At 39.8% G+C, this 15,362-nt stretch overlaps 2 protein-coding genes across 2 annotated transcripts in view; both read left to right on the top strand.

Annotated features, from left to right (window-relative positions):
- znf1035 (zinc finger protein 1035) overlaps positions 1-12,878 on the top strand; it is a 32,725-nt gene extending 19,847 nt beyond the window's left edge. The window contains exons 3-4 of the mRNA XM_014016612.1: positions 3,047-3,104; positions 3,183-12,878. Coding sequence (XP_013872066.1) covers positions 3,224-12,238 — 9,015 coding nt within the window. The 5' untranslated portion in view covers positions 3,047-3,104; positions 3,183-3,223 and the 3' untranslated portion in view covers positions 12,239-12,878. The remainder of the gene's footprint in view (positions 1-3,046; positions 3,105-3,182) is intronic.
- Positions 12,879-14,482: 1,604 nt separating this feature from the next.
- im:7147486 (zinc finger protein 865) overlaps positions 14,483-15,362 on the top strand; it is a 6,710-nt gene continuing 5,830 nt past the window's right edge. The window contains exon 1 of the mRNA XM_014016610.1: positions 14,483-14,754. The gene's annotated coding sequence lies outside the window, so the exon portion shown is untranslated. The remainder of the gene's footprint in view (positions 14,755-15,362) is intronic.

Below are 15,362 nucleotides of genomic sequence, written 5' to 3'. Positions count from 1 at the left end.
AAGATGTTAACAATCTAACAAATGAACTAAATCATGCAAAATTCAAGTCACTCTCTGGAAAACCTATAATAAACATTTATTTATTTTTTATTTAACATATTTCTCAAAATATAAAATTTAACAAATATCAAGACAACGTCCAACTCTTTGTATTGTAACGTCGGTTGTGTAACTTATTTCTTTAAGGTGAAAACTGTTGAAAACAACAAGACTGTTTGTCTTATTACACAAATTAATATCCAGCTCCACGTGTTTCTATTGATGTCATTTCCCCACTAGAAAAATGTGTGATGGAGGTCCATGGAAGGCAAATAAGATTAAATCAAATAAACAAAAGAGGATGCATTTAAAATTAATAAAAGGTATTTAAGCTACGTTTTGAACATCCAAAACATGTCCAACACTTGTTGGCTGCTTGTGCTCTTTAGGTCAGACGTGTGTCGGGAAGCTCCTCTGTTGTTTGAGACGCTGGGGGAACCGTCTGATGGGGGAGCGTGGCTCGACCTAACACCGGTCTCTGTTTAATGGCGGATGAAATAAAGAAAGTGGTGGTACTTTATTTACTTTGAGCAAGCGAACGTCATGCTCACAAGATAATTAATCCACCAGATAATTCAGAGGTGATCTGTTCGGTAAATTTTACTCCGGGAGCTGCGAGGCTTGTTTTCAAGCTTCAGACTGAACTGAAGCAGAGGCTGCTGACATCATTACGCTCTCGCGCGATGCTGCATTCAGGACAAGCATGGAAAACTCACCACTCTTATGCCAATACGGTCACAATGATGCATCTAGGTACCAAAATGGAATTGCATGAACATTCACGTGGTGGTTATGTAATACAGCGAATCGATAATAAAAAATCTGCATCGACAAATTTACATAATCGACGTCATCGATTATTTCAACTCATCGGTGCAGCCCTAGTGTTTATGATATATGGTTTTGGCTTTGCAAGTTAGAGTTTTAAATTGCACTTGTAGATGTAGCGACATAGCAATGAACCGTGTTCACTGAAAATGTTTTTATGAAGTGTTCCTCAGCCTTTGTGGTAATATATGTTACAGAATGTTGGTTTTCAATGCAGTGCTGCCTGAGGGATCGAAGTTTTGGGGCATTTAATGTAGTTTTTTGAAAATCCCTTAACTCCTTGCAATTGTATGTTGAGAAACGTTCTTGAAATGTTTGACCATGCTCATGCAGTTGTTCACAAAGTGGTGAACCTTGCCACACCGTTACTTGTAAATGAATTAGCCTTTTGGAGATGCTTCCTTTATACTAAGTCATGACACTCACCTGTGTCCAAAAAAGGAAAAAATTAAGTAGGTCCTCTGGACAGGTTCTTTAATTAAATGTTTCGTCTTTCCACCAAGAAACCGAGATATCAATATCGGATCGTGACACCCTTATTCAGGAGTTTTGTACAATAAACGGTCTCTATGTTGTCACTGGACAGTCATTGTAAGCATGGTATGTTGATAAGCCAGATCTTGTTCAACAAGTCAATTTTGCCTGTAGCTTAAGGCAATGGTGTCCTTTCCTGTTCTTCAAAAGCCCACTATATATTGCATATTTCAAATATTTCTCTGCTTTAATAAACCTGATAGGATGAGTAACGGGCTTCTGAAACACAGGAACTGAAGGGGCAATTTAGTCACTGAATCAAGTGTGATGGAGCAGAGGGGAAAATTCATATAGGYGGGAGTGTGGCCCTCAAACCAGGATTGGACATGACTAGCCTAATGTCTTCTAATTTTAGGCTTTTGAATATTTTTGAGATGTCATAGTGTTTGGAGAATCTGGTTCAGATCATGTACAGTGCCCTGAGACAACATATGTTGTGACTTGGTACTATATAAACTGAATTGAATTGAATCAGGTACAACAACTCTTCTAGTTCACCCTTATTTTAAAGTCATGTAGCTCTGGGGCAATGAAACATGCAGAAAGAGTTTTCCTCTTGAGCCTCTTAGATGTGCCAAAAAGGCTGAGCATAAAAAATGCTTCAGATTCATTGACACATTTGTCCATCCTCTCCCTTAAAGCCAGATTTTAAAAAAGTGTTCTCTGTGAAAAATATAATGGTCAGAAGTGGACGGTACAGCGGTTTGTACCAAAAATCGTTTTGTTTTGTTTTTTTGTTATGACAGAAATGTTCCAAATACCGGCATACCAGTTATAATAGCTTGAACACATTCAGAACATAAACTATTTCAGTGCTTTTCTGTGCAGCACTGCTGAACTCATGCAGGAATTAGCAGCACACAATACAAACTTGAGTCATGTGGAAGCAGCCTTCTCAATAACTGGACAAAAAACAAAACTCTCAATTTTGCCATCACTGACTGTAGAATACATCGCTTCAGTGTCATGCAAACAGACTTCATGCGTGAAGTAACTTTACCTGATATTGATCAAAACCCTCCTCATACACAACTGTACCTGCCTCCCCTCACTGCTAATGTGACATAAGACTAGAATGTCTGACTGTAATGTCTGACAGTAGACTGTGGAATGTCTACAATCAGCAAAGGAAGATAGGACATAGGAGGGAAAATGTGACAGAGTTACAGTAAAAGAAAAGTCAAATAGTTTGTGTTGCAGAAAGAGTAACTTCATCTGACCGCAGTTTTCTGATCAATAAAACAACGTTTATACATTTTAACATCAGTCAGAGCTGTGATGGGGGCAATACAGACCAAAAACACAATGATACAGATAATTGTTTAAAATGCTGTGATATAAAATTTTGATTATACTACTCTGCACTAATAATGGTACAATCAAGCTTAATAGGCAGAGCACTAGATTCTGTTAAAAGGGCAGGACACCCTCCTAGGATAATGGTAGGGGACACTAATGTAATATTTTCATGTTCTGGTATACATTGACTGCTATTAAATAGGCAATGTTTATGTTTTCCTTGTAAAAATATCAGCTTAAACAAAGTAAAAGGTCTGAATGTTACTGTATTTTGTCAGGCAAATTTAAATGAATTGTGGTTTGCATAATCTTAAGTATTAATATTAATGTATGTATTTGTGTGCAGGTCTCCTGGGATATGTAGCTTGGATCATTCTGACTAGAGCTTGTATGTCCAATACCAGGTGGGTATTTCCTTCTCTTTTGGGAAAATATTGGTTGCCTTTTCATTCTAGTAATACGATTTTTCTATGGGCTTTTAGGATTGGATGCAACAAGCATCGATTTCCAGTCCTGGTAGAGAATGGCTCATAGGTGGAATCCATTCTTTCATAGCCTTCCACCACTGTCATCGGATCCTGGGACTCTAAGGAGAACATCGGACTCAGATGGAACTCTGTCCCAACGTGCAGAGAACTTTATTGGACATCATGGTTTCTCAGGTACAGCAGCTTCACAAGAAGCTCCTGTATCACACACAAACTTCAACACTAACTACTACACAAATCCTCGTACCGAAGATTCAAGATCAGACTGTGTTTATGAAAGATACTGCCAAACACAATGGCAACCTGATGGAGAACAGCTAGAGAAGGACTACATGCAAAGATGTGGAAATAATTTCTCYAGTTTTGCCACAGATGAGTTGCCAACATCAGACTCTTTTCAATCATCTTTTACACCGGATTTACAAGGACTTAAGCAAAATTGTGAAATGTCATCCACATCCTGTCTCGCGGACTACTCCTCTATAAGCAGCTGCTCAGATATAGACGATGGTGAAGAAAGACCTTCTTGTAAATTTATTGGAAGTGACACATTTCCAAAGCAAAATGCTGAGATTGATTCAAAAGATAGCTCAGCAGATTATTTCTTTAATGACAATGAAAATTGTAATTTTCAGTCTGGTAATCTGTGTCCTAATGTGTCAGAAACAAATGCATTTTCACTGAAAACATATGCAGGACATRGTCAGTCTTCTACCTCTTGTATGATGACCACTACAGGGAGTGAGACTGTACTTAATGGGAATGATGRTGGTAGTTTTCAAGATCAGGAACCAAAAGAGGACGTGGAAAGAAATCTTAAAGACAGTTCATATCCTGACTTTTTAATGACTGGGAACTTGACTGAAATTGGAATTAATCAGTATCCTATGGACAAGGAAGAGGACTGTCAGATCAAATCACCTGGTTCAGCTTTGTTTGACAATAAGCAAATTCACACTGATGGAAAACTCTTCAAACAACTGGAGAATGAAAGTGAGGGATTTGGAAATCCAGACTTCACTGCCGATCAACATACAATTGTGAGTGAAAATGTGCAAAGCCAAATTCATGTTGGAGAAAGTTCAAAAGGACAATTGAGTTTATCGAACAGTGAAATTTCAGACGAGCTTAAAACCATTAATTCAAATTCTACTACATGTGAAAACGAACCAAACAAAATCGATCATCAGAGAAAAGAAATTCAGACGCAAGTGTCTCAGTCGGCAGATCCTGACCGTGAACTAAATGAATGTGCTTTGAGTAGCAGCGATCATGACGTTGAATCCAGCCTGCAGTTATCTGAAAAGCAGTCCTGTCAAAGTCCAGCTCAGGACGTTATTTGTGAAGTCCCCACTGAGATGGATGATGCTCAACTGACTGATAYTGCTGTTGCAAACTTTTCAGAAACCTGCTTGCACCCAAATAATGTCAACTCAGACATTAACATTGAAAAAGAAATGCAAAAAATTCAAGAGTTTCCAAGTACAGAAGGTACAACTAAAGGTTTTTCTCCAGATCTGGATTGTTGTGGCCCAAGAGACACTGGTTCTTTCATTGGTACCAATACCAAGGAAAAGAAAAATGTGGCCAGTTGTGACTTGTCTGATGTAGAGACAAACAGTTCAAGAACAGATGAAAATTTTCAAGGAGATGGATTAAGTTTAAAAAAGACAAATCTTTCCCCAGATCTGGACTGTGTTAGTCCCATTGTCACAAAAGACAGAATTTGTGAGAATACCATTAATGAAAATGGTCAAGATGCTGCTAGTCGTGCAGACTCTGCTTCAGATGAATGCTGCTCAAGCACAGATGTGCATTCTGGTATAGAAATGGAAATAATTCCCACAGAAAAGATGACCCCAAATCATCCTTCCCTTGATAACACCAGCGGAACTCTAACAAATGATATTGGTGATGTGAAGAATAAAAGTGGTAAAAGCAATYCTGAATCCTGCACAAAGCTAAATGCTTCTGGTACAAACTTAAATGCCTGTCTGGAAATGGAAAGTCCACCAGATGAGGAAACTCTGGAACTGAATTTATCTTCAAATCATGATCCCAGTGTCACCAGTGACAGTCAATATGCAAGCACTAAAGACCTCGTTAGTAATGCAGAATCGATCTTACTTCCAAACAGCTCAAACACAGATTTGAATCCCTGCCTTTCAAAGGAATGGGAAAGTCCCTCTGGAAGAACAAGTACTACCACCCACTCAGATCTGGAATGTAATACCCAAACTCTGACAAGTAGCGACAACAAGCAAAATGTTTCAGAAACAGAAGAATCCTGCTTACAGCCAAATGACCCGAATACAACCTTAAAACAATGTACAGAAATAGAATGGACACAGTCAGGAGACAATATAAATTCTACCTCCCTTCCCAATCAACAGCATTCACTACCTGAAAGTTATGCACCACATGAGTCAATAGGTCCTAGTGTAGAAATTGCTGATAATGCAAGAGAGTCATTGGAAAAGTTGAACTTCCCAACCCAGGAACAGTCAGCGCCTGGCTTGTTGTATGGTGAGCCACTGTCAGGAGAAGACTCTTCATGTAGTACTGACAAAACTGATCTTGCCTCAAGTCAGCATGAAGAAACTGTTATGAAAAGCCACAATGACAACATYGTAGACAGGCTGGAGAAAGCAGCACCTCAAATGATATCATCTCTGCAAATGAGAAAATTGCTGCACCCTGTTGTGATATTAACAAACTCAGAGTCATCAAATGGAAAAAGCCACTACTGTGCTTATTGTCAACACACATCCCATACTGTTGATGAGCTGATTGAGCATCACTGTTGTAGCCATCCAATGCCCAGTTTTCAACATTGCAAAAATTGTGATATTTATCTGACAAACAAACAAAACGAGCATGTTTGTGGTGTGGTCCAAAAAAGCCTCTTGCTCTTTTCTGAAGTCATTCYAGATAAGAAAAATAGAGATTACAACCGCTACAAGTGCAATAAGTGCAACCTCCTGTTTTCAAAAGTGTATGTTTATGTCAAGCATATGCGAGGTCACACTGGCAAAACACCATATAGGTGCAATGATTGTGGCGTGTATTTTGCACAGACTTGTTCCCTGCGGATGCACAAACGGATGCCTGGCAGATGCAAGGGTTCCAAACTACCAAAAAAAATACCTGATGCTGTATTTGGCAAAGCTGAAACATCACCTCAGCAAGATGTGGCACAGAAGAATTCATATGAAAGAATGAAAAACTGCTACGTCAGACTCATTGACATCTCCAACACGAATATGTGTCATTTGTGCGGTGCAATGTTTCCTTCTGTAAAGAAAGCCAAAAAGCACTACTTCAATGTACACAAGAGAAAGAAGCAAGTTGCTTCATCAAAGCAGTTGACCAAAAAAGTCCCYAAAAAGACTCCTCAAAAAGTGGCAAGTGGGATAGATGAAAACTACAAATGTCCCCTTTGCCCAAGGCTTTTCAAGTACTCTTACAACAGGGCTCGGCATTTGCGGGACTGTATCAGAAATGAAATAAGTTGTGGGAAGAAGAAAATTGGTGACAAATATGTCTGTCCATTGTGTACAACTACCTTCACATCAACATGTACCAGATATAGACACATTAAAATGATTTGCCTGCGGGAATGTCTTAACCGGCTCGCAAATGAAAAGAGGCTGAGGCTAGGAAGAAAGGGCACACCACAATCAAAGGACAACATGCAGAAAATACAATTGAAAGAAAGTGAGCCTGAAAGTCAAGCACTACCAGTTTTAACAGGCTCCGAGAGTGTTACAATGTACAAATGCAATCTCTGCCCGGCGGTTTTTCGTAATCCCTCTGGAAAGTATAGACATATGAAAAAGCATGAATTATTTAACCTCACTGGGAAAGTAATCAAGTATAAACATTCTGTTTCCTCACTGTCTAAACCAGTCTCTCCAAATGATGCAAAGACTGAAGAAAGCAGCAGTCAGTCAGAAACGGTTGAAGAAAATGTAAATCATGTTCTAAGCTGTCGCTTTTGTGAAAAAAGTTTCAACCTTTTGTTGGCACTAAAGAAACATGAGAGAAATCACAGAGGTGAAAGACCATATTGCTGTCAGGAATGTAAAAAGCGATTTAAGCAACGTGCTCATTTGATTTCTCACAAAATGATTCACCAGAAAAGGTACAAGTGCACAGCCTGCAAGAAAAATTTCCTAACTGTTGGAGAACTGCTACAGCACAGGAAAGCACTCCATAAAAGCGGAAAGCTTCAGTGTCCAGATTGTTCGTCAGAGTTTGATTATCCTGCTCATATGCTACGACATCTAAAGACCCACAAAAATAAAGACCTAAAAGCTCATCAGCCAGAAAAGGAAATGCCACCAAAGCAACAGCAGCCCTTGAAAACTGTTGAAAAGGCGAATGCACCAAAGCCGCAACAATGTTCRTTGTGCAAAGAAGTGTTTGATGATTCCAACATACTAAGAAAACACTGTCTGACACACATTTCAAAGTCTTCTTCAAACCAGTGTCCATTTTGCAAGAAACATTATCCTGATCGCCGCAATTTGCTGCGCCATATGGTCAGACACACTGGAGACAAACCATTTTCCTGCACTAAATGTGGAAAACGATTTTATAGAGCCATATATCTTGAAATGCACTCTCGGAATTGTTTGTCTCAACGTGGTCAAAATGACAAAACAAATCTACGTAAATATTTTACGTGTTCTAAATGTCCCAGGAGTTTTACTAGAAAAGACAGATTTCGAAGGCATCTTGATGGCCACAAGGCAAACCGTCTGTTTCCGTGTGAAATATGTGGTGAGTTCTATGGAAATACTAAAATGAGTCTTCACCAATCAATGTGTGGGGAGACCACAAAGCTTTCTACTGATGACAAATTGACTGGTGGGAAATCTGAACAAAGTTCAACAAAGATGAGCCAAAACATTCAAAACACAGTTTCAGAAACGAAACAGAACATCCAAAAAACACCTTCAGAAATTAACAAGAACATTCATAAAACGCCTCCACGTTCTACTGCATCCAAATTACTCTCCTATAAATGTCCATACTGTACACAGAGGTTCAAGTACGCATCATATTTCTTGAGACATCTTGTTTCACATACTGGCGTGCAACCTTATGCATGCACGCGCTGTGGCAAAAGATTCAAAAGTCAGACAATGCGTTTAAACCATGAAGAGTCTTGTAATGATAAGGTTGAGGATCAATCAAAACCCAAAAGTGATGGTGAAACAAAAATGGACACTCTTAGAGAAAAAATCCTGATGTCCCCAACAGAGAACGAACCAGAGTACAAGTGTAAGTTCTGCACAAAAATCTTTATGAAACCACAAAGCCTGAGACATCACATTTTGAAACACAATGAGGTGAAGCCTTATCGCTGTAAAGCCTGTGACAGCTGTTTTTCAAGGTACGATCATCTGAAAGTACACCAATCCCACTGCACTGGCAAAAAGACACGACTGGAGGTCAGAATCCCCAAAATAAGTCTAGAGGATGTTGGCAGAGGCTGGCAAACAAAGTTTAACCTCACTCCTCTTGATAAACAGGAGACATACAATTGTGAAGTCTGCTTGAAAAGCTTCTTAACACAGTCCAAACTTTCCAGACACATTACAATGTTCCATTCTGTAAAACCATTCAAGTGCACACACTGTGGCTCCGCTTTCTCTCATGAAAAGTCTCTTAAAGCACACCGGAAGTGGAAAAGGTGCAGACAGCCAACCAGTTCAACAAAGACCACACTGGCGAAAGATAGTAATCAACCAGCAGAAACTATTCCAAAACCACCTAATGAGACCAGAAATCGCATCCTACTGAGGATCCAGCCTTTTATGAATAAAAAATTCAAGTATGTATGTAGTTACTGCCCTCGCTCTTTTAAACACAGTGGTCAATTAAGTGTGCACGTTCGTTTACACACTGGGGAGAAGCCATATTCCTGTGAGTATTGTGAAGAGAAATTCATAAGGAAGGATTATTTGGACCGTCATTATCTGAAGTGCAAGAAGAAAAGTAAGCAAAACAAACTTCTTTGTGACAAATGTGGAGGCTTTATCAACAAGATTGAAGAACACAAACATGGTTGTCCTGTAAGACATATCTGTAAATACTGTGGAGAGAAGTTCCAAAAGGATTCTTTGATGAGCCATTTGTTAAAGTGCAACAAAGGACCTCAGAGTGGCAATGTTCTCTGTGACAGGTGTGGAGGATTTTTTCCACAGGACAAGCTTGAAGATCACAAAAAAGGTTGCACTTCAAAACCAGGCTCATCATCAGTTCAAAGTCCACCAAAAGGCTTTTCTTGTGCTTATTGTAGTTCAAGATTTTTGCTGTTTTCACAGCTCCAAGAGCACTTTTTAAGTACACACAAGGTTGAAACAATGAATCCACCGGAGTCGACTGCCCCCCTCCAACAGCTTTTGTCCGATATACCAAACATCAAAGAAGAGTCTGTTGATGAGGGTTTTGGAGAAAGRCTTGGTGACGATGATAATGTAATCTCTAAACCAGACACAGCTCCTAAGAGTGACGTATTTTCAGAGTTTGTTTGCTCTCAGTGCAATATGTGCTTTACCAATAAAGCTGGACTAACTGGTCATCAGCGTGTGCATTCCACAGAACCTCCACATAACTGTAAGACCTGCAACAAGGGCTTCTGGAATAAAACTCAACTTCGAAATCACAAAAGGAAATGTAGATCAAAAACAACCCAACAGCTGGAAGGTCCTGTGAAAGCAAAAATTGATTTTGCGCTTCATGACTCTGAGCTTGTGTTAAAAGACTCTGAAACAACAACCGACACTGAGGTTTTGCAAACAGACCTTCCTTGCAATGAAGAGTCAGAAAACGAATCCTCAAAAAGCTCCTCTGATAATCAGGTGCAGAGCAGCTCAAGTACGGAAAAGAAAACGGTGCAGTACCAATGTTCAGAATGTGATCAAACCTTTACTGACGGCTTGCTACTTATAAGCCACCTCGAAGACCATGGAAGGGAAGAACAAGAGAAAAAGCAAAATATATGTACAGTGTGTGGGAAGGTGTGCTCTAGTCAAGGAAATCTAGAAAAACACATGAGGATTCATGTAATTAACCAAAGATACTCTTGTGCCCACTGTTCCAAAGTGTTCCCCACCATGTTGGAGCTTGAAAAACACAAAACAAGTCATGATCCCAACAAGCCCTGTATTTGCAAACTGTGTCAACAACGTTTCTGGACAAGGCCAGAAATGTGTGACCATTACAGAACAGAACATGCAGATGACGTGTTCCACTGTCAGCTCTGCAGCAAAGTCTATCCCATCAAGAAATCACTGACTTATCATTATAAAAAATGGCACGCGAAAGATTGGAAAGAYCTTCAAAGTGCAAAGTTGGAAAAGGGCAACAGTGAACAGCAATCTAGCAGTCATGTAAGTACAAATAGTACAAATGATGACAGTGATGAGGATGAAAATGACGACAGTGACAGCGACTCTGACTCTGCACCATATTTCCCGTGCCACGTGTGCGGAAAGACTTTTCCAACATCAGAGAGTCTTGAGGATCACCAGCTGTGTCACCTGGGCGAAAAACCGCATGAATGTGCAGAGTGCGGCAAATGTTTCTTCCAATCATCTCAACTGCAGCAGCACCAACGAATGCACAAGTCTGAATTTCAGTGTCAAACGTGTGGCAGAGGGTTTGTTTCTCTTTTTGCGCTGCGAACTCACAAGCATACTCATGGGAAGAGTCGCCAGTATCGTTGTTCCAAGTGTCACCTCTTTTTTACCGGACCCACTCAGCTTGCAGAGCACATGTCTACCCACCGTGAAGAGAGCTTCCCTTGTGATATATGCAATAAGGTATTTCAGTCCAAGAGCAGTAGAGCCGAGCATCGGAAGAGCCATTCTGTGTCAGGTGATGAGCCATCGCCTCCAGATTCAAAAGGAAGGCATGAACAGTCTGACAGCCTTATTGGATACAATTCAGAGTTCCGGTATCGCTGTGGCATTTGTAGAGAGCGCTTCAGAGATCCAGAGGAGCTTTCAGAACATGGCTGCATGGAAGCCAAAGAGCGACCCTACACCTGCACAAGCTGCAATCAACATTTTCTCCATGCATCTCATCTGAAAAAGCACATGAACACCCATCAACCACCATGGACTGAAAGAGAGTATCCATGCAATCAGTGCAACAGTAGCTTTTCCTCCTCGCAACACTTCCTCAAACACCTCAAGAATCATGTCAATGCCCCAACAGGAATTAAAAGTGCCAGTCTCATATGTCCAGTTTGTCACCTGTGTTTTGCCAGTGCCACTGAACTCATTCATCATTTCCCAATGCATCCTGATAATGCACCTGATGGAGAAAATCTTCAACTTGATCCCTCTGAAAGTGAGCTTGAAAAACAGGAGCTTCTTCATCCAAGATCAGCTTCCGAGTATGAATGCACAAAGTGCGGAGGGACCTTTCTGGGGTGCGATGCTTTCCGTCATCACAGTTGTTCCCAAAATCTGCCGGCAATGATGGGGAACAAATATCCAACAGCTGTAAGTCCAACTCATCAGGCAGCAGGGGAGGAAGAGGAGGTTGATGTTACTGGAGAGGACTTGTACACTTGCAGTGAGTGCTCAATGCAGTTCTCCTCCAAAAGTAGCCTATTGGAGCATCAGAACACGCACCACTCGAATTGGAGGCAGTACCCTTGCGATCATTGTGGAAAAATATTTGCTAAGAGCTCGTATCTTAAAAAGCACAAGAACAGACATCTCTTGAAAGAGCTCCCCAACAATGCAGCTGAACTGGTTGAGAAGAAGTTCGAATGTGCTCAGTGTACTGAAGTATTTAAAACAGCCCAAGAGTTGTCTGTGCACATGCGGCTGCATGCGGAAGAACAAGCGGGAGAATACCGTTGCGACATGTGCTACAAGTCATTCAGCAAGCGATGTCTTCTGAGGCATCATCAAGAGAGCCATGTTGGGGAAGTTGTATATGAATGCACAGAATGTGACAAAGCCTTTGCTTTTCCTCACCTCCTGGAGGAACATCAACAGGCCCATGCAAGATCCTCTAAATAGTAGTAGTAGTACCAACATAGTTACCTTGCATACCCTTTGATAATTATGGTGTTTTGAAATGTCTTCATGCTTTTCACCTGTGTATGTTCACTTGTACTTAAAAATTTGGTCCTTTTTTGCCCTTGTGAGTTATTGAAAAAGCGTTTGGCTAATGTGATTTTGACCCGAGCATTTCAAAATAAATTTTAGTTGTGTACATTTTAGTTTTATTGTGGAGATTTGTGTACAACAAATTAGTCATATAGTTTCGGGACAGTGTTTGTAAATAGGTGTGTTAAAAAATGTTTAAAAAAATGGGAAACAATGTTTCATGTTATTGACTCAGATTTTTGAGTTTCAACATAATTTGAGATACTTTTGTTCAGTTCTGTTGATGAAAGTTAAAGTAGACAACCCTGGTAATTTTAAGCCTTTGAAATTTTCTATGGTTGGACTATTCCTGTATTATATATATATATATAATTTTGTAACTTTCAATTAATTTAGAGTAGCATCTTGTACAGACATTGAAAAATGCTCGAATGGAACTGTTATTTTCACCACCAGAGGATTTTCCCCTTGTTATTTCTTTCTTTCATTTTTTTCTTTTTTAAAAAAATAAGTTGATGCATTTATGGAGTAAATATCAACTTTAAATCCATTTTTGGTTTGTTTTCGTATTATTTTCTGCTGAGTTACCTTTTAGCACGTAATGTTGCACACCAGGTGAGATGTCCTGATGCATCTCAGTAATCCAGGTAAAAAATCAAAAAGAAAAAAAATGTATAGGTCTTCTGGACGGGTTCTTCTCTAATGAAAGGTTTCGTCTCTCCTCCAAGAGACTTCTTCAGTCTGAGAGTTTCAGGCAAAATTCAGGCTTTTAAGCTCTGCCTCCATGTGACCTGATACTCACATCACATGGCTATCGTTGACACCTAATTAACACTTATTGTTAACAGGTGGCTGCTTTGTTTCCCCGATGCATAACTGATCGCAGTCCTCCTGGCACTTAACAGCATATACAACATTGCTCTGTTTGTACCAGGTGAGATATAAACCTCTACAATGACATATTTTTTTATAAATATAACAAACTGACAAATGGTTGGTGTAATATTTTAAAATGAAAGAAAAGGTTTTTATTGCAGCAAGAAYAAAAACAAATGACAAAGCTGAAAATAAATATTTTTGGTGTTTATTCTCAAAAACCAGCTGGAAAAAAATGTAATAAAACCCAGTGGGTTAAATATTGACACAAGTCTGGCACAAAACACAAAAATATATAACTGCCCTGAAATGTATTAAAAATATGTATTCAACGTGATTATAGGCAATGTCTGCATTATTAAATTTAGCATGAGTAAAAGATGGACAATACAAAGTTATTGGTGACTGACCATTTTATGCTACTTAGTAGTCTGTTTTTTGTCTTAAATTTAGTAATCAAAAAAGAAAAATTGTATAGGTCTTCTGGACGGGTTCTTCTCTAATGAAACGTTTCGTCTCTCCTCCAAGAGACTTCTTCAGTCTGAGAGTTTCAGGCAAAATTCAGGATTTTAAGCCCTGCCTCCAGGTGACTGATACATCACATGGCTATCGTTTACACCTAATTAACACCTATTAACAGGGGGTGGCGTGATACTGGCAATAGCAGCACTGTAGGAGGGGGACAACTGAAAACGGAGGCATCCACCTCTGTTTAATGATGGACAGTCTTTCTTCACAAAAATGGCTTCTTTTACTCCTCTCTCAAACCAGCGTTCCTCTCTATCAAGAATGAGAACATCCTCATCTCTGAAAGAGTGACCGCTGGCCTGTAAATGAGTGAAAACTGCAGAGTTCTGGCCATTAGATGTAGCTCGTCTGTGTTGGGACATTCTTTTGAACAGTGGCTAAATTTAGTAATAACCTTGAAATAAATGGCAACCTTAAATATGATTCTTTTAGAACAAAAATTAAACCTAAATTCAGAAGCAGTGAATGGAAAAAAATATATATATATCCCTCCACCCCCAAAAAATATTGTTGCCTTATTGTGCCCCACATTTGGCAAAGCTATAAACTGAGATTGTATTAGTCTAATATTATAGTAAGATTGGCCTATTTTTAATGAAACCTTAAAAATAAAAATGAATGCAAGCCTACTTAGCATCACTGAATGAAGGGAGAAGAAGCAATATGAAAGATCCGCCCTTGCAATTAGAACCTGGTAAATCCTCTGTGGCCACAGACGCAAACCCCCTCGAGTTCTGAGAAGAGGTCCTCTGCTGGATCCTCCAGGCACTGGGTACGTAGTGCGCATGCGCACGCCAATTACCCGTCGCCTTCCGCAGCTGCGGTTGTCGGCTCCGTGCTGCTGTTTCTCCTGGCAAAGCATCCCCATTTGTTCACCACCGAAGCCTGGAAGAGTCTCGTCCCCATCCTCTGAGGGTTTAAGCTTCGCATGGACATAAAGGGGAACCGAGCCCGTCTTCTTCCCCCCTGGCTTTCTTTGTGGTTGTTCCTCGAGTGAAAAACCCACGCGCTTTTTGTGACTGGTGAGTACGTGTAGGATCTGAAACGAGACGTTTTATTTATTTTTCTTGCTGCCGCCTCTTCAGAGGTCATGGTTACGATGGGAGCTTAGCCGAATAACGCTAGTTATTCCGTTCTCCGGCCTGCACAAGAACGTGGTCGGCCACCTCCTGGTTAGCTTTATTAGCACACGGGATGTTWAGGATGACCCGTTTGACGAGGCTACATGCTAATGTGTAAACACAACATACTTGAGTAGGACTTGTAAACAGTGTAACCTCGTTATCAGTATGCATTATTTACGGAAACCAGATCACATTGATCGTTTTCGATTTAATCAGTAACAGCTTGCTAACATAGCTGCTTGTTTAGAAATCAAACTGACGTCTCCGAAGTCAATAAATTGACATTTTTGTTTTTAACCCAGTGCATTGCCTTCGGCTGGAAATTCATTAGGTTGTAGCTTCATTTTCCTCTTAAAAGATTACTTTGACTTGTTTTTTTTCCCCTGTAATTATAACTTTAAATTAACTGGAGTTTTTGGTGATCGATCTCATTTAAATCTATTTGCAAACAATGTATTTTTTTCAAGGAGATCTGTCCAAAATGATTTTTATCATCCCTTATATAA

The sequence above is a fragment of the Austrofundulus limnaeus genome, unplaced genomic scaffold (assembly GCF_001266775.1).
Source record: "Austrofundulus limnaeus strain Quisiro unplaced genomic scaffold, Austrofundulus_limnaeus-1.0 Scaffold148, whole genome shotgun sequence".
In the NCBI taxonomy this organism is placed as follows: Eukaryota; Metazoa; Chordata; class Actinopteri; order Cyprinodontiformes; family Rivulidae; genus Austrofundulus; species Austrofundulus limnaeus.
Note: the sequence above shows the minus strand (reverse complement) of the source record. Positions and strands in the feature narration are given on the sequence as shown.